The sequence below is a fragment of the Mobula hypostoma genome, chromosome 15 (assembly GCF_963921235.1).
Source record: "Mobula hypostoma chromosome 15, sMobHyp1.1, whole genome shotgun sequence".
Lineage (NCBI taxonomy): Eukaryota > Metazoa > Chordata > Chondrichthyes > Myliobatiformes > Myliobatidae > Mobula > Mobula hypostoma.
The window spans coordinates 1879349-1899007 of record NC_086111.1 but is presented as its reverse complement, the minus strand read 5'-3'; the positions used below and the strand labels follow the sequence as shown (position 1 = coordinate 1899007).

Sequence of the window (19659 nt, the reverse complement as noted above, 5' to 3'; positions counted from 1 at the left end):
ATGGCCTTTGTTTAAGATGCTTTGCATATTCCAGCCATTTCTCCATGAAATCATCATCTGTATAGCACAACTGAAGTAGGATCCCAACTGATTTGCAGCTTCACTCCTGGTGCCAATTTAGAATTCAATCTAACGGACAAATCAGAGCCCACATTCCCAAGAATTTTGCTCTACCTGTCACTCATTTCCAAATATGCAAATCCCAACGCTTGACAATTTGTCACCCACTCCCCTCTTTCAGTCATTGCTTACTATGACTCAGTTCTGCATTATAACTCTGAATATTTAAATAGTGTGATGGATTGGTTGTCCATTGTATCCAACTACAACGGTTAGATTTTATATGGCTCATTACTTGTAGATAATACTTACTTAAAGTTTCCAGGTGATACTGTTATGCACTTTGCTGAATTATTGCAGAGAGATGGCTTGCAAACTTCTCTCAGAGCGCAACCTTCTGAAGGATTGTTGCCAATGAATCCATCTTTGCACTTGCAAGATGACTTTAAAGAAAGGAAAATTCTATTGTAATCTTTAACTCTGACAAATAGAGCAGAGGCTACAGATTTATAATCTGAAGTCACACATGTACCACAGAGGTTCTTAATTCTCATAGCTCTCTTCCAAGTACCTCAGGTGAAGAATATTTTCTACTACCCCATGGAAGTAGGCATTCTTTTAGTGTGAGCCTCAGAGGTGGATAGAAGGTAGATTTTGGGCAATCTCCATCTTTCCCATGTCTGTCATTACTCCTGCACAAATGCAGTTATTGCCATCCTCCACAGATCAGAGCAAGTAAAGTCAATTCCTATTTCTCCCACCACCTCATTGCTCCTAATCCATAGATTAAATTTAGAGCTTTCCAATCTCAGTGATTTCAATGATATGGTTCTGAACAAAGTTGCAGGAAAGTAAATCAAACAAGCTCAGCTAAATTATATCAGCTCACAACAACAAATTTAAACTTAGTGAGCAACCAACATCTCAATTCTATAACTGAAAAAGTTGTTAACGCGCAAATCATACAGTAATGAATTAAGTTTACCTGCCCTGGACCTTCATACTTGCAACTGGTAGAATTTTTAGGACAGCCACCATTGTTTATGTTGCAAGGGTTTAATGGCAAACACAGCTTTCCATTTCCATGGTAACCAGGATGACAGATACATTGGTATTTTCCTTCACCGAAGTATTCACAATCTGCATTCTCGTCACAGATATTCATATTACATGGATTTAGTGCTAGAGTATGGAATCAGAAATAAAGGATTTTACATAAAATGCTGAACATTATTAAAGACTAAAAAATGTTTTGCTAAAATATGTTAATACCAGAACTGGAGTAGCCTGAAATGGAAGAAAGAGTTTATACAGTATCATAATTTCACCATAACAAAATAGGGCCAATGGTTACCACTATCTGCACAGTGAATCATAGAAACATACAGTACAGTAGCAGCCTCATTCAGCCCACCTCACCCATGCTAATGATGCTGTCTGACTATGCTAATCCTATTTATCTGAATTAGGTCTGTCTCTCTCATGCCTTTCCTACCTACGTGTAGGTGCTTCTCCAATTACATCTATTATTTTCTCTGGCAATTCATTTCAGATATTTACCACCCTATGTGGAAAAACTCCTCAGATTTCCATGAAATTTCTCCCCTCATACTTACGTCTTCTGGTTCTAGACTCAACCAGCCAGAATAGAAAAAAGATTTTGACTTCTACCCTTTCTATGCATCTCATCATTCTATAAACCTCTGTAAGTTCACCATCACCCTCCAATAGTGAAGCAAAAATAAATCCAGCCTATCGAATCTGTCTGTATAACTACAGCTCTTCCTGCCAGGCAACAGACTTGTGAGTCTCTTCTGTACTCTTTCTATTACTACCATGTATTTCCTGTAATGTATTGACCGGAACTATACACAGTACTGTTAAGTGCAGTCTAACCAATATTTTGACATTAATACTAACCAGTGGATTATCATTAACTTAAGAGTAAGCATGCTCTAATTCTTACACTGTGGTATCTCCTTTATCCAAACATGGTCTATTGGCATTATATTTTCAGAGGCAAAAAAAAAGTCTTTGAAGTAGATAGAAAATTTGCTGAAATTTCAGTAAAGACAACAGGCATTTCATCTCCTGTACTGTATGTGATAATGAACCTATTGAACATCTGCCTAATATTACAAATCAACTCTTTCCTTAGGTCTTTTGATAAATTTTTCCCCTTAGGTGTTTACGTAACCCCAAAGCACAAACAGTGACACCCATCAACTGGTCCTGAACCTATTCAGCTCAATGAAAGACCCCTTTTGTTGCTCTTCCAAAGCAAATATCAGTCCACAACTGAACATTTTGGACATCCACAATCCAAGAGATTGGATCACTGAACTTTGATGCAACTACCTCAAAGACTCTACAGGAAAGGCCACAGCTTAACAGTTTCTTTCTGTAACACAAGATGATTTAGAGTCTGTCAAAAGTTCTAGTGATGTGCATGTTAAGGAAATAACTTCTGTCCTGACACAAACTTAATTTTACAATTTTGTTGTCTACTGAATAATGTTTCCTACAGTAAACATAGATATCCAATATTTTCTTTTATTATACATTTGCAAACTTTATGGATAAAGGCATCTCTGGAAAAAAAAACGCAATTTCCTCTTAAACTATCACAATGAGTCAATTTCAATACCAGAGATTGCAAAATCTTATCAAGTTTCTCGCTGTATTTCTGCAAAATTCCCTCTGTTTTCATTATTTCTTTATTCTTCCTGTCAACTTAATGAAAAGCTCTTCCTGAACTTAATTCTTTCAAGTAAGGGAGGGAGAGCAGCCAGATCTCTTGGTACCAGTGACGTAGGAAGGAAAAGCAATCAGGTCCTGAAGAGAGGACTTTGAGAGCTAGGTAGAAAGCTGAGAAGCAGGACTTCCAGGATAGTAATTTCTGGATTGTTACCTGTGCTATGTGCAAGTAAGGGTGGAAACAGGATGATGTGGCAGATAAGTGTGTGGCTGAGAAGCTGGTGCAGGGGGCAGGACTTCAGGTTTTGGATCATTGGGATCTCTCCTGGGGCAGGTATGACCTGTACAAAAGGGATAGGTTGCACCTGAACCTGAGGAAAGCAACATTTTCGCGGGCAGCTACATCCAGGTCATTTATAAAAATCATGGAGAAGGGGTCCCAGAACAGTAATGATCCAGAGGTGATTAGGGAGTTTAAGGCAAAAAGAACCCTTAGCAGACAGTGATCACTATATGATTTGAGTTCAACTTGAAATTTGATAGGGAGAAATTAAAGTCTACCGTAGCAGTATTTCAGTGGAGTGAGGGAAATTACAGTGGTATGAGAGAGAAGTTGGCCAAGGTACATTGGAAGGAGATGCTGGCAGGGACGACAGCAGAGCAACAATGATGCAAGTTTCTGGGAAAAATGAGGAAGGTGCAGGACAGATGTATTCCAAAAACAAAGAAATACTCCAATGGCAAAACAGTACAACTGTAGCTGACAAGGGAAGCCAAAGCTAATGTAAAAACAAAAGAGCGGGCATACAACAAAGCAAAAAAAATTAGTGGGAAGATAGCAGATTGGGAAGCTTTTAAAAACGTACAGAGAGCAACTGAATGAATCGTCAGAAGGGAGAATATGAAATATGAAAGCAAGCGAGCAGGCAATATCGAAGTGGATAGTAAAATCATTTTCAAGTATGCAAAATCTATGAGAGATGAGAGTGGAAATAGGACCACTAGAAAATGAGGCTGGAGAAATAATAATGGGGGCCAAGGAGATGGCAGATGAACTAAATGAGTATTTTGAATCTGTGGAAGACACTAGCAGTGTGCAAGATCCTGTAGTGTGTGAAGGAAGAGAAGTGAGTGCAGTTACTATTACAAGAGGGAAGGTGCTCAAAGAGCTGAAAGACCTAATGGTGCGTAAGTCCCCTGGACCAGAGTCACCTAGGATTCTGAAAGAGGTAGTGCTAGAGATTGTGACGACATTAGAAATGATCTTTCAAAAATTATTGAATTCTGGCATTGTTTCAGAGGACTGGAAAAGTGCAAATGTCACTCCACTCTTTATGAAAGGAAGAAGGCAGCAGAAAGGAAATAACAGACTAGTTAGCCTGACCTCAGTGTTTGGGAAGATGTTGGAGTCAATTATTAAAGATGAGGTCATTGAGTACTTGGTGACACAGGACAAGATAGGACAAAGTCAGCATGGTTTCCTTAAGGGAAAATTTTGCCTGATGAACCTGTTGGAATTCTTTGGGGAGATTACAAGTAGGATAGATACTTTATACTTTACACTTTATTGTTGCCAAACAGAATCATCACAGCGATATTTGATTCTGCACTTCCCGCTCCCTAGATTACAAATCGATAGTAAATATTAAAAATTTAAATTATAAATCATAAATAGAAAATAGAAAAATGGAAAGCAAGGCAGGTCCGGGTATTTGGAGGGTACGGCCCAGATCCGGGTCTGGATCTGTTCAGCGGTCTTATCACAGTTGGAAAGAAGCTGTTCCCAAATCTGGTCGTACGAGTCTTCAAGCTCCTGAGCCCTCTCCTAAGCCCTCTCCCGGAGGGAAGAGGGACGAAAAATGTGTTGGCTGGGTGGGTCATGTCCTTGATTATCCTGGCAGCATTGCTTCGACAGTGTGCAGTGTAAAGTGAGTCCAAGGACGGAAGATTGATTTGTGTGATGTGCTGCGCCGTGTTCACGATCTTCTGCAGCTTCTTTCAGTCTTGGACAGGACAACTTCCATACCAGGTTGTGATGCACCCTAGAAGAATGCTTTCTACGGTGCATCTATAAAAATTAGTGAGGGTTTTAGGGGACAGGCCAAATTTCTTTAGTTTTCTCAGGAAGTAAAGGCGCTGGTGGGCCTTCTTGGCAGTGGACCAAGTCAGGTCATTTGTGATATTGACCCCGAGGAACTTACAGCTTTCGACCTGTTCCACTTGCGCACCACCGATGTAAATTGGGTCATGCGGTCCGTTACTCCTTCTGAAATCAACAACCAATTCCTTCGTCTTGCTGACGTTGAGGGGTAGGTTATTGTCTTCACACCATGTCACCAGGTTCTTAATTTCCTCTCTGTACTCAAACTCATCATTACCCAAGATACGGCCTACAATTGTTGTGTCATCAGCAAACTTATATATTGAGTTCGATGGAAACTTGGCTACACAATCATGGGTGTACAGTGAGTACAGCAGGGGGCTGAGTACACAGCCTTGTGGGGCACCGGTGCTCAGAGTGATTGTAGAGGAGAGCTTGTCCCCTATTTTTACAGCCTGGGTCCTGTCTGTGAGGAAGTTGAAGATCCAGCTGCCGATCTGAGTGCTAAGGCCCAGGTTCTGGAGCTTAGGAATCAGTTTATTTGGAATGGATAAAGGGGATGCAGTGGATGTTGTATATTCGGACTTTCAGAAAGCCTTTGACAAGGTGCCACACATGAGGCTGCTTACCAAGTTAAGAGCCCATAGTATTGCAGGGAAGTTACTGGCATGGTTAGAGCATTGGCTGATTGGTAGGAGGCAGCGAGTGGGAATAAATGGACCCTTTTCTGGTTGGCTGCCAGTGATATTGGTGTTCGGCAGGAGTCAGTGTTGGGACCGCTTCTTTTTATGTTGTACATTAATGATTTAGATGATGGAATAGATGGTTTTGTTGCCTAGTTTGCAGATGATATGGAGATTGGTGGAGGGGCAGGTAATGTTGAGGAAACAGTAGGCTGCAGAAGGACTTAGACAGATTAGACAGAATGGGCAAGAAAGTGGCCGATGAAATACAATGTTGGAAAATGCATGGTCATGCACTTTGGTAGTAGAAATAAATGTGCAGACTATTTTCTAAATGGGAAGAAAATCCAAAAATCTGAGATGCAAAGGAACTTGGGAGTCCTTGTGCTGAACACAACTAAAGGTTAGCTTGCAGGTTGAGTTGGTGGTGAGGAAGCCAACTGTAATGTTAGCGTTCATTTCAAGAGTTCTTGAATACAAGAGCAAGGATGTGATGCTGAGGCTTTATAAGGCACTGGTGAGACCTCATCTTCAGTATTGTGAACAGTTTTGGGCTCCTCATCTAAGAATAGATGTGCTGGCATTGGAGAGGGTCCAGAGGAGGTTCATAAAGATGATTCTGGTAATGAAAGGTTATCATATGAGGAATATTTGATGGCTGTATGTCTGTACTCTCTGGAATTTAGAAGGATGAGGGGGGATCTCATTGAAACCTTTCAAATGTTGAAAGGCCTTGACTGAGTAAATGTGGAAAGGATGTTTCCCATGGTGGGGGAGTCTAGGACAAGAGGGCACAGACTCAGAATAGAGGGACATCCATTTAAAATAGATGAGGGAAATTTCTTTAGCCAGAGGGCAGCCACAGGCAGCTCTGGAGGCCAGGTTGTTGGGTATATTTAAGGCAGAGATTGATGGGTTCTTGATTGGACATGGCATCAGAGGTTACAGGGAGAAAGCCTGGGAATGGGGTTGAGGAGGGGTGAAAAGGGATCAGCTATCATTGAATCTTGTACAGATGGCTTGATCTAGGAAACAGCCATTTTGTTGGAAATTCAATCACAGAGTCAGGTGAACATGCAAGAAGTTTTACAATTAGTGTTAGTTGTAGTTGCTCGGAAATGCACTGAGTGGCCACTTTAGTAGGTACGGGAGTGGAACCCAATGTGGTCTTCTGCTGCTCTAGCCCATCCACTTCAAGGATTGACATGTCGTACAATCGGAGATGCTCTTCTGCACTTCACAGATGTAGAGCATGGTTATTTGTGTTACTGTCGCCCTCCTGTCAGTTTCAACCAGTCTGGCCATTCCCGTCTGATCTCTCTCAAAAACAAGGTATTTTCACCTGCTCAATGGATTTTTTTTTGGGGGGGCGGAGGAGATTAACAGTTTCTGAGAGAGTCAAACCACCCCACTTAGTACCAGCAATCATTCCACAGTCAGTCACTTCGGTCATATTTCTCCCTATTCCGATGTTTGGTCACTACAGCAACTGAACCTCTTGACCATATCTGCATGCTTTTACGCATTGAGTTGCTGCCACATGATTAGCTGGTCAGGTATTTGCATTAATGAACAGGTGTGCAGGTCTACCTAATAAAGTGGCCACTGAGTGTATCTTAACCAGCGTTCATGATTAAGAACTGATGAAACCCCTAACTACCCTAAATGGGAATCAATCTCTGCTTGTGCCTATCCAATTATTTGATACTCTCTGGAAGAAGATGCCAGGATTTAAGGTTACTTAGCTGCCTTCAAAGTAATTCACCAGTTAATCCAGGTACCATGGGCAGAGCTTTGTCTGAAATATAAAAGGCTGTTGGGTTTATCAGCATAATGGCTATCTTGTCTTTCCAGTAACAGAGAGATAAGTTTGCCCTACCATCTTAATATTGATTTATTTTCTAATGTTTGTTTGATTGTGCTCTATGGCACCTTTTGCCTTGACAACATTAGGCCGAGAATGTTACAATCGAAAAAGGATATCACATTTATCACAAAATTTTAAAAAATACCAGAGATACTCAGGAGGGCAGGCTACATCTATGGTAAGATAAAGAGAGCTAACATTTCTCCAGCATTTTGTGTTTTTATCTTACATTTCCAGGGCCTTCTGTATTCTTTTAACTTTTTGTGGCTGTCCTGTCTCTGAATGCTCCTCCCAGCCCTTTCCCTGAATCTTCCGCCTTTTAAAAAAATATTTTCTTTTTTTCATTGATTTTGCTTCTACTTTTGTTCACAGCCTTCCATTTCCCGACTTTACCACTGACATTTTTTCACTTTATCAGTAACTTCTCATTACTTAGAACACTTTGATTAATCTAAAGAAATGGAGGTCACTAAACAGCTTTCCTGGCATAGACAAGACGAATAGCAACTGAGTTAAGTATTTGCTCATAGCATAGTAGCCAAACAGTAATTTGAATTATCAAGATCTATTGCTAAAAAGCATAGCCACCAGGAAAAGGAGATAAGAAATGAAGGATGAGGATAATTCTGATGAATGTATCTAGTTACAGTCTACTTCCAACAGGAACATCATTTTAAAAACAAAATAGGAAATTTGCCCAAAAATTAATTTCCACTCCTGAACTTTCAGTTAAATTCTGCGAGAGGATCAGGAGGATTCAAAGTTCTTACCCACACACGTTCCTGAAAAGTTCTGAAAACCAGGCATACATGAACAAATTAACCTTCCAGACTTTTCTTCTATGCACTGCGTGTTTTTTCCGCATTGCAGGGCCTTGCAAGCAGGCATTTCTGCGAAAAGTCAACAGACAATTATTGTCAACCTTTTAACATTGAATTGAGTAATAGAACATGAAAGGAACCAAATGTCCCACCAGATCAGTAAGACAAGCTCTTTGAATTTTGTGTTGTTTTATGCCATTAGCAAAATAATCACATTGTTCATGAAAATAAACGGGGTCCGGGTTATTCTACTTAATATTATAAAAGATGAAAAATCTTAAATTATCAGTCAACCTGGATTTATTTTAATCCCAAGATGTTGCACATGAAGCACAAGATCTCTTACAGCAAGATTTTGCTGGTTATTTTTTTGTTTTTTGTACAATCATTGTGCTGAGGGGTGCTGGTAACAAAACACAATATTTCCCATTTTAGGCAGTCCTTCAACCAACCATTTCCTATACCAGGCATGGCAAGGCTACAAGATTAAAGTTCATTCTACATCTTTCTTACAATATCCCTCTATTTCTTCATATGAAGGCCATTAAATAAGACTTTCCATATCCGTCTCAAATGTAACAAGTTGGAATTTTGTTTTACTTGGTACATTCACCAGAGGGAGAAGAGGTAGTTTCCAGCTCACGGGTCTTCAGATATTTATTAAAAGAGTCTTGAGCACCAACCTGATGTGAATGTTTCTAATATATCATAATATTTAAATCTCATTAGTGCTTTCTAGTAAGCTTAAAAAAGTAGAGTAACCCCTGCTACCCTCCTACAAAGATTAAAATCAATTATTAACAATTTTCAGTATTTTGGGACCTAACCTACAGGAAAGACAGAGTGTGGAATTAAATAGGCACTCAAAGGAATCATGCAGTTTATTCTGAAAGGTGCACAGTTTAAAACAACTAAACCAGTGGAAAAGAGGGAATTCATAAACAGTGCTAATAAAAATGTTCTCTCAGATTCAATTCATTTAATAATTGCAAACATTTCCCCCATTCATTGGCCAGAAATTATTGCTTAACCCTAATTGCCTTTGAGAAGGTGATGACAACCAATTCCATCTCTCTAAATCCTTGCAAGCCTAGTAACTTAGTGATTGTGCCCCATTCAAAAGCAAAATTTATCAGTGCAAATTAGACATTATCCTGTTTTCTGTCAGTTTCCTGATAGTTTAACATTGAACTGAGTGATAGAACACAGAGGCAATGGCCATGCCTCGAAATCTGAATTTTAAATCCAACCTCCGCTAAGAACGAATGCTTACCTTGATCACATTTTGGCCCAGTGTAACCAGAAAAACAAATGCAGTTTCCATTTCCAGTAATCCCATTGTTGCAAATTCCATGTATGCATTTGCATCCTTTGGATAAACAACAATATAGTGAAACATGGTGAATATTATTCTAAGTATTTATTTCTATTACCATCACCAATTTCCATTTGCACAATCTTATGTGCATTTCAGACAAGCCTTTACCTTATTATTTTCCTAAGTGACACCATTTTAAAATTTATAGCTATTGCTATATAGCACAATTAGGTTATCAATCAGAGGTCAAATTCTAAGCAGTAGACTGCATTATGGTTGACCTAAATAGATCAGGGAAAGAAGGGCTTCGATCACCTACTTACAGGTCAGTGTGGATCAAGATTCTACTGTTAGATTCAGAGCAGATGATAAAGCAATCTGAGATTACATCACGTGGATCTAGCAAGACACAGCCTCACTAGCTTCATCATTTTGGACCACATATAAACAGCCTTCAGACCAGGTGGGTTTTCATTCAAAAGCTTTCACATCACACTCGGTCGGCCTCATCATTAGACTGCAAAGTCTCACACAGGGTACCTGCCTCAGTATATCCTCTTAAAGTAAATTGCTCAGCTGTCTTTTGGAACTCTTCAACCTCCAGATTTCAACCCTTATAATCCCGTTCATGACATCTCTTGAACATTCTGCACCAATTTGCCTCCTCAACCAATGTGGTACCAGAAAACCACTGCAATCCTTCAGCCAACACCATCAACTTATCCAATGTCTAAGCACTCTCCAAACTGATTCCTCCCTGGCACCCCCCTTGCAACAGCCTCCAACCAATTTGCCATCCAGTCTCCCGGAGCGTATAATTAATCTGAACTATAATCAGATCATGTGACTGTCTGATGTTGGTATTGTTCAGCTCCTTAACCCAGGTGATCATAAATTTCAAAACCTTTTCTGATTTTACTTTCCTCTGAAAAATACATTGTAGGATTTTTTAAATATCAACAATGCTTGACCACAAGTGGACAGAAAAGGAAGTAACTTGCATTTTTGCTGACTTTCTAACCCAAGGACACCACATAACACTTTGCATCCTAAATATATACCTTAGCAAGATCAGTCACTGCCAGGTAGCCTGTAGTGTTAAGGAGAAGTCATTGGCCATGAGACCATGAGAGTTTCCCTGCCAGAGACACAGGATAATTTACAGCCCAGTAAGATGATGGACATTGGCTTGGGACTTGCCTTGCCTGAAAGCCGGTATGCTGGCAGTGCAATATTCCATAAAGATGTGCTGCCAAAGTCATGCAGGGCAGAGCATTTCAAAGATACACTCTGTGTGAAGAAATTTCACCATCACAGACCCAAATGACTTTGACGTTAACCTAAAATGTGACTCTGGGTCAAGACTCCGAGAGAAGAAACAACTGCATTGAGACTGTAAACATTTTGTAAGTTTCAGTGAGATCACTCTGCATTTGCCTAGACTCTGGAGAGCACAGGCCTATTCCACTCAGTCACCCCTTTAACGGCAAACCTGCCAATCCTGGAACCAGTCTCATGTGCCAGTTTATGCCAAGGGAAATCAACATGTGCCAAGACCTTTAAAAAAACATTATAATTATAGTTCCTCCATATGTTGATTGTATCAGCAATGATTCTATTGAATGGAAAGTACTGCATACACTGGTAATTTTAAAACAGAAACTGCTCATCAGCAAATCAGTCAACACCTGTAGAGAAATGAAAAGAGATTAACTTTTCAGGCAATTGATCTTTCAACAGAATGTTCAGCACGTGCAGCAGATTCTATTGATGAGATATGTGCCGATAAATAACATTAAACCTGAAGCACCTTCAATTACTCCAAAAGACTGAAGTTGGGTAAAATACTGAAAGGCTTTTATTCGCTGTACAATACGACCTCCATGGTGAGTGTCTGCCCCCAGACTGAGGGCAAGGGGCAAGGCGAACACCTTTATACAGGACTCTGTGGGAGGAGCCACAGGGGCAATCAGCAGAGGAGTGTGTCCAGACAGGTAACCGAGTTACAACATATATACATGGTTTACCACAAAACCAAAGCACAAATTGACATCCTCAACATTGCCAAAAGCTCTGGTTCACCAAATCAACATCAGCAGCAATTACTGTGGGAGTGAAAACTGAATCAGCATGAAACAGGCCCTTCTGCCCAAATCATCCATGCTGACCAAAATGTCTGTCCGAGCTAGTCCCATATGCCTGACTTTGACCAATATCCTTCTAAAACTTTTCTATCCATGTATAAGCCAGAAATCGTTTTTAAACATCAGAATGGTCCTTGCCTTGACAAGCTCTTTAATTGTTAAAATCAAGATTAACGCCAGAAAGCTGTAAAGTAGCAAACAGAAAAACAAGTGCCTAGAAATCTAATTTTTGGGGGAGGTTTGAGTAGCATGTGCCGTATCAGGTCCCCTTCCAAAAGAAAAAAAATTGTGAAACTTGTAAGAAGTCAGATACATAGCATTGCTAGCATGTTTTCCACTAAGTACCAAACTGCAGCTTACAAGGTGTCCTGCTAGACCATTCCATGTACACTGCAGCTGCCAACACTTGGTTATACAGCAGGCAGAGAATGGTTTCCACCTTTAATGGCAGACAGGCCACAAGCAGCAACACATACCATGGGCCCCATGGAAGGAGAGAGAAATTACAGGAAAGTGCTTTCAGATATTCTCAGAAGGGACACTGAAGGACTCATAAGTGAGTCAGGAAGGTGGTTGTGTATGCCAGTAACGGAAGACCTGCTAGAAATACCCTGGATTTTCATCTTGTCAGTGATGTTCCCAGTTATCTCCTAGAAATATCACTCCTTGATGGGACAGAATTGTAGGAAATTACGTTGACATCACCAGATGAGTTCCACATTTGCCTTCTGTAACTTATAGACTCCCACACACCCAACTCCAAATCTCAAAGGCATTTGCCATATTCACCCTATGCATCAGTCAAGTCTTTAGATATAAGATAATTTATGATTTATTAAATACCCTCATCTCCTCTAATTGGGTGATACCAGTGGAAAACAAAGGGGAAACCCCCATGGTGGGAAAGGGCTTTGTCTCAAGTATAGTGCCTCACCTGGCTGGAGGCTGGAGGCAAGGCCCTGTATACTGAGAATGAAGGGACCACAAATGAGGTAACATGGAACCTGCCTGGTTTGCGCCGTGTCACAGTTTCATCATGAACACTACGTACCTCTATAATGTTAAGTATAAACCTTCATCACTGCTGCAGCTCTGTAAAGTTGCTTTGGCATAGCTTTGTGATTATGAGGAGGTAAGAACATATGATATGGAGCAGAGTTAGGCCTTTTAGCCCATCGTCTGCTCTGTCATTTCATTCTGGCTGATCCATTTCCCAGCTCAGCCCCAGTCTTCTGCCTTCCCCCCATATCTCTACATGCCCTGACTAATCAAAGTAGATACCTACTGTTTCTTTACCATTTTTACAGCTAAAATTGGAGTAGGAGGAGGTGGGGGGGAGGGCTAAAGAATGTAATGATAGCTGCCATCCATGATATTACCTCATTACATGGCACTATGGTAGATCAGCAACACGGTACAGAAGGATTTGTGTCTCTTTAAAACCTATCAGGCAATAGGCACCAGAACTTGAGAAATGTGAGCAGGAACAGGCTAGCCCACCCTGCTATGCATCAAGATCAAAAGTTTAACATTCTATTAACTTAGGACTCAAACTCCCTTTCAACATGTAAAGAAAAGTCACAGTGGTTAGTTACTGGTTGAGCCTCTGGTGAAGCTTCGTGGTGTAATGAGGTTAATAGCATGCCATTGGGGTCAAATGACACAGTCATAATGGCTAGTTTTAAGCCAGTGAAGAATAATTTTCAAGTAATATTGAGTACTTCTCTAATGCAAAGCACATGAATGTGAACTACCGTAAGTAAATCTCCTGCCATATCAACCCAGTAATGATGAAGTACAACATCTGATTTTAACTTGATTCTTCTGATGTACTGAGCTTGGCCTTCAAAGTTCTTTAATGATTCTCTCTGAAAGAGATTTCCTCTTTCAATTCATCTCCCAAACACATACCTGATAAATGGCTAAACATATCGAGACAGCTGGTATTCCAAGATGCAATAGATACAACAATGATTACTGAGGTCAATCAATAAACCAAAGTATGAAATAGTTTGACCATTCATAACACTAGAGGAATGGATCCCACCTCAAGGAAAGTAAATTGCATATAGACTTCAGAGTGCAAGAGCACTTCAAGCGATTTGCAACCCTCAAGTAATTGGTGCTCTGCAAGATATTAACTTAATAGGAACTAGGGTTAACTCCTTAACATGTTACAAGCAGAGAAAATAGACTTGAAAAGTAACAGGAGGATGAAGTTACACACACAAAATGCTGAAGGAACTCAACAGATCAGGCACCATCTATGGAAAGGAGTAACAGTCGATGTTCCAGGCCAAGACCCTTCATCAGGACAGAATGAAATGTCTTGGCCTGAAATGTTGACTGTTTATTTCTCTCCAAAGATGCTACCTGACCTGCTGAGTCCTTCCAGCATACTGCAGTGTTACTCTGGATTTCCAGCCTCCGCAGAATCTCTTACGTATATGAAGTAAGAAGATGCTTCATGTTATATCAGAGTATTCCGGAGGTAAATGGAACAGGAACATGGGGCTCAACTTCCGGGTCATCAAGGGAATGGCGGCGTAAGGAAAAGGTCTCTCGACAAAAAAGAAGGTAAACTGCCCCAAAATCGAATTTAGACAAATACTTAATATTGCATAACTATACTAATAAAAGGGGCAAGGATGATGTCTAAGAACAAGAATAAAAAGTCCGCTTCGAAGGCTGATAAACATAAAGAGATGCAGCAAGGCGAAGGGCCTAGCTCCCCCACGGCAAGCCAGGACGGAGATAATGAGGGGGAATCGGTGACTCTGTCTTTGATTCTCGGAGAGATTCGCGAGTTCCGACAAGATAACAGCAAACAGCTGGAAGATATTAAAGGAGAAATAGTAAAAACTAACTCGCGGATAGATGAAGCCGAAGCGAGGATTGTTGGAATTGAAGAGAAGCTACAAAACGCCGAGGAAGTGATAGCAGAAATGCTGAAGCTACAAGACCAGCTCCAGTGGAAACTAATAGATCAAGAAGGCCGCTCGAGAAGGGAAAATGTGAGGATCTACGGAGTTCCCGAAGGAACCGAAGGTAAACCCGGATTGATGATTCCCTTCGTGGAGAAGCTGCTTAGAGAGAACCTTGATATACCGGCCGCAAAAGACCTACAGATAGAAAGGGCTCACCGCGCGTTGGCACCACAGCCTCCGGCAGGCGCCCAGCCCAGATCGATTCTGATCAGATTTCTCAGTTACAGAACGAAGGAAGAGGTGCTTAAAAGAGCATGGCAAAAGAAAGGTTTCATGTGGAACAACTGCAAAATCAGTTTAGACCACGACTACGTACCGGGGATTCTTGCCAGACGGAAGGAATATACGGAAACACGGAGAGTCCTGAAGGAAAACAACATCAGATTCCAGACCCTATATCCAGCTCGGCTGAGAGTCTTTTACGACGAAGGGACAAAAACTTACGCTACGGTGGAGGAGGCAACGTTGGACCTGGCGGACCGGGGACTACCTATTAAAGTTATCACCCAACCGGAGTCGCTACTGGAGAGGATTCGGCAGAAGTCGTGGCTGTTAGTGGGGCGAGGACGCTCCACTTGAACCAGAGTGTCAAACTACAAGGAAAAGCTGCAAATATTCAGACGCGAATGTACAGAGAATACAGATTAATTAAGAGAAATGACTGAAAAGAGTAAATCGGACTTAAAAGTAAAATGAAAACTGGTAACTGAAAATAAACTAGGTGGAATAACTTGAATGATAGCAATATGGTCGAGATATAAATAGGAGAAAATTCTCTATGATTATTCAAACTGCTGAGGGCCCTCTAACACAGGGTGAAGATAGAGGTTATTCCTCTGAACTGAGGCGGGTCGGTGCTCAGGCCTCACTGTGGGAAGTTGGGAAAAATTTTCAAATGTTATACGTTCAGAAATGTCTAGGGTGTGGTTATATGTCTTGGTTTACTGTTGAGAAGGGATTGCTTACTGTTTGGTTAGAAAAGGAGAGTGCTTTTTTTCTACTAGAGAAAAATGCAAACTGAATTGGTAAAAATAATTTCCTATAATGTTAATGGGGTTTTGAATCCAATTAAAAGAAATAAGATTATGTCTAAATTGAAAAAAGAGAGGGCACAAATAGCTTTCCTCCAGGAAACACATATGAGCCAATCTGAACATGGAAAATTAAAAAGAATGGGCTTTAAGCATGTATTTTATTCATCATATAAATTGAGTCACAAAAGAGGGGTAGCTACTTTAATATCAAGTACTCTTAATTATGAACATATTTCAGAGACTAGAGACAAAGAAGGACAGTTTGTAAAAATCACAGGAAGAATAGAAGGTACAGAAATAACATTGCTGAATGTTTATGCTCCTCCAGGTAGTGAATGGTCATTTTATAGACACATTTTTGACCTAATGGTCAGTTCTCAAGGGGTAGTAATTTGTGGAGGGGATTTTAATATTAGATTAAATCCTATATTAGATTCTTCAAGAATAGTTACTCAGAATAAACCTCTGACTCGGAAAGTGAATTCATTGATGGAGGAGTTGGGAATTATAGATGTCTGGAGGGAATTACACCCTACTGGTAAAGATTATACATATTACTCTTTCCCTTATTCAGCCTATTCAAGGATAGACTATTTCTTTATCTTTAATACAGATAGACTCAGGATAAAAAACTGTAATATTGCAACAATTGATCTGTCGGATCATAGCCCAGTCTCTATGTCTCTAATCCTGGAAAGGAAAATGAGGAAAACACTATGGAGGCTAAACTCACATATACTCAATAACCCGAAAGTAATGGAGAGATTAAGGGGAGAAATCAAAGAATATCTAGACCTTAATGACATGGGAGAAACATCACCAGTGATTTTATGGGATACATTGAAAGCTGTACTGAGAGGGAAAATTATTTCCATTACTACTCACATGAAAAAAATCAATGCACAAAAATTAGCAGACCTTCAAGGAAAATTAAAACGACTTCAAGTTGGAGATAGCAACAAAAGTAATTCAAATCGAAAACAGGAAATTAGGAAATTGCAAAGTGAAATTGATGATATTTATATGTTGGAAACTCAAAGAAATTTTCTTTACCTGAGACAAAAGAATTATGAAGTAGGAGGTAAATCAGCTAGATTATTAGCATATAAATTACGAAAACAACAAGCAGACAATACAATTCATAAAATAAAGAATCCAAAGACAAAGCTTGTGGAGAGTACAATAAGGGAAAATTCAAGAGAGTTTTGAAACATATTATCGAGAGCTGTACTCCCAACCCCGGGCCCCCAATGAGCCCTATATAGACAGTGTATTGAATTTTTTAGATCTACCTAAACTTACAGGTTTACAAAATGAAAGTTTATTAGAATCAGTAACTGTCAAAGAATTGAACGTGGCCATCTCCAGGTTAAAGGCTGGAAAGTCCCCGGGTTCTGATGGGTTTACCTCAGAGTGGTACAAGTCCCTGAAGACACAGTTAGCCCCATTACTACTTAACACCTTTAATTGGATCTTGCAGAGAGGAGAAACTCCACCTTCCTGGAGAGAAGCGATTATTTCAGTTATTCCTAAAGAGGGTAAAGATAAACTAGAATGTGGCAATTATCGGCCAATTAGTGTTCTTAATTTAGATTACAAACTATTTACATCTATATTAGCGCGCAGATTGGAAAAGCTTTTACCTGGCCTAATCCATTTAGACCAGACTGGATTTATTCAACAAAGACAAACACAGGACAACATAAGGAGAACTCTGCACATATTAGAACAGGTTAATAAGAACGAGACAGAGACAATGGTAGTAGGATTGGACGCTGAGAAAGCTTTTGATTCGGTTAGTTGGGCATTCCTATACAGAGTGTTAGGAAGATTCGGCTTTCAAGAAAGGTTTATTAAAGTAATTCAGACTCTATATGACAGCCCTACAGCCCGAATTAAGATAAATGGGGACCTCTCTGACTCCTTCATTTTAGAGAGAGGCACTAGACAGGGATGCCCAATTTCTCCTCTCCTTTTTGCGCTATATATTGAACCACTTGCCCAACTAATAAGACAGAGCGAAATCGTAAAAGGTATCAAGGTGGCAGGGATTGAACAGAAAGTAGCGTTATTCGCAGATGATGTTTTGGTCTATCTGAGTGAACCAGAAAAATCATTTATAGGATTGTTTACACTGTTGGATGACTTTGGGAAAATATCAGGTTATAAAATAAATGTAAAGAAAACGCAGGTTATGTCCCTAAATTATACACCATCCAAAAAATTGCAGGATACATACGATCTTAAGTGGGAAGCTAAATCATTAAAATATTTAGGAATAACCCTGCCGAAGGATCTTTCAACACTGTCACAGGTAAATTATGGGCCATTAATCTCAGAGATAAAAGCAGATATGCATAGATGGAATCTTATCCCCTTTTTAAGTTTAAATTCAAGGATAAATACTATAAAAATGAATATTCTTCCTTGGTTATTATATCTTTTCCGTACTTTACCAGTGGAGGTGGATGATAATCAATTCAGGGAATGGGACAAATGGATTTCCCGCTTCATTTGGCAAGGAAGGAAACCTAGAATTCGATATAACACTTTACAGTTAGGGAAGGAAAGAGGAGGTATGGTTCTTCCTTACCTGAGAAATTATTTTTATGCCTCACAGATAACCCCTCTGTTATATTGGTGTAATAGGGAATATAAGGCTAGATGGAAGGAAATAGAATTTGGATTAGTTGACAGTTTTCCTCTTCAGGCCTCAATAGCTGACAAAGGATTGATGGCCCAGTTGGAAAAATTTAATAATGCTTGGATAAATCTTACATTAAAAGTATGGCAGAAGGTGGTTAATTCATGTGGACTTAATAACATGCTAAAACTCTTTAGATGGTGTGCCTATGATACCGAATTCCTTCCCAACAGAGGAGATAAAAGATTTGAGCTATGGATAAAGAAGGGTCTTACAACCTACCTCTCATTTATAGATAAAATTGTATTACAAAGTTTCCAAATCCTGCAGGACAAACATGGCCTAGAACATAATGACTTTTTTAGGTACCTTCAAATACGAAACTATGTTAACCAGAGTTGTAGATATATAGACCTATCAACAGTAGAATTAGAATTTTTCAAGATTCTGAATTCGGCTTGCAGTTCAATACCTAGTAAATCAGTTTCTCGCCTATATAATGCACTCTCCCATGCTAAAAATGTAAATACACTGTATATTAAAGAGAAGTGGGAGAAAGAAGCGGGGTTGGTACTTTCAGAGGAGGCTTGGGGGAAAATCTGCAGCTTTCAATGGTCCTCGACTAATTCTTTGACTTGGAGAGAACATTGTTGGAAAAACATTATAAGATACTTCAAGACCCCATATCAGGAAAAATATAAAGTTACAAATGTGATGTGTTGGAGAAGGTGCGGCTCCAAGGAGGCAAATCATTTTCATATTTTCTGGGATTGCCCTAAATTAAGTCTATTTTGGGAAGGTATTCATAGAACATTAGTTAAGGTACTTAGGTCCCAGATACCTCTGAACTTTGAGACGCTCTATTTGGGGCATGTATTGTTCCTTGAACAGAAGGAAGATATAAAGTTGCTGCAGACCCTCTTAGCGGCAAGTAAGAAATCAATCACTAGAAAATGGCTAAATCCAATACCACCTACATTGGAAGATTGGTACGAAATTATCTTGGAAATATTTAAAATGGAAAAGTTGACTTACTCCCTGAGAACTCAAAAAGAAACATTTTATCAAATCTGGAATAAATGGATTGAATATATAACCCCAATGCGAGCAGACTTTAGATGACTCTCCTAATGATTTATATTGCTCTTCTCATCAACACAGTAATATTGCTAACGTAAGCACCCCTAGTCTAAATGTTTGTTGTTTTTTTTTGGAAAATAGAGAATTAACACAAGTAAAGGGAAAGATTTGGGAAAGGGATAAAAAAAAATGAAAAAATTAAGTAAATAAGTACATAGGGATT

General features: G+C 39.7%; 1 protein-coding gene across 1 annotated transcript in view; it reads right to left on the bottom strand.

Annotated features, from left to right (window-relative positions):
- The window catches only part of stab1 (stabilin 1), a 339504-nt gene that overhangs the window by 266386 nt on the left and 53459 nt on the right, over positions 1-19659 (bottom strand). Inside the window, exons 6-9 of the mRNA XM_063067593.1 lie at positions 9503-9598; positions 8179-8298; positions 1046-1242; positions 373-503 (exon numbers count right to left, since the gene is read on the bottom strand). Coding sequence (XP_062923663.1) covers positions 373-503; positions 1046-1242; positions 8179-8298; positions 9503-9598 — 544 coding nt within the window. The remainder of the gene's footprint in view (positions 1-372; positions 504-1045; positions 1243-8178; positions 8299-9502; positions 9599-19659) is intronic.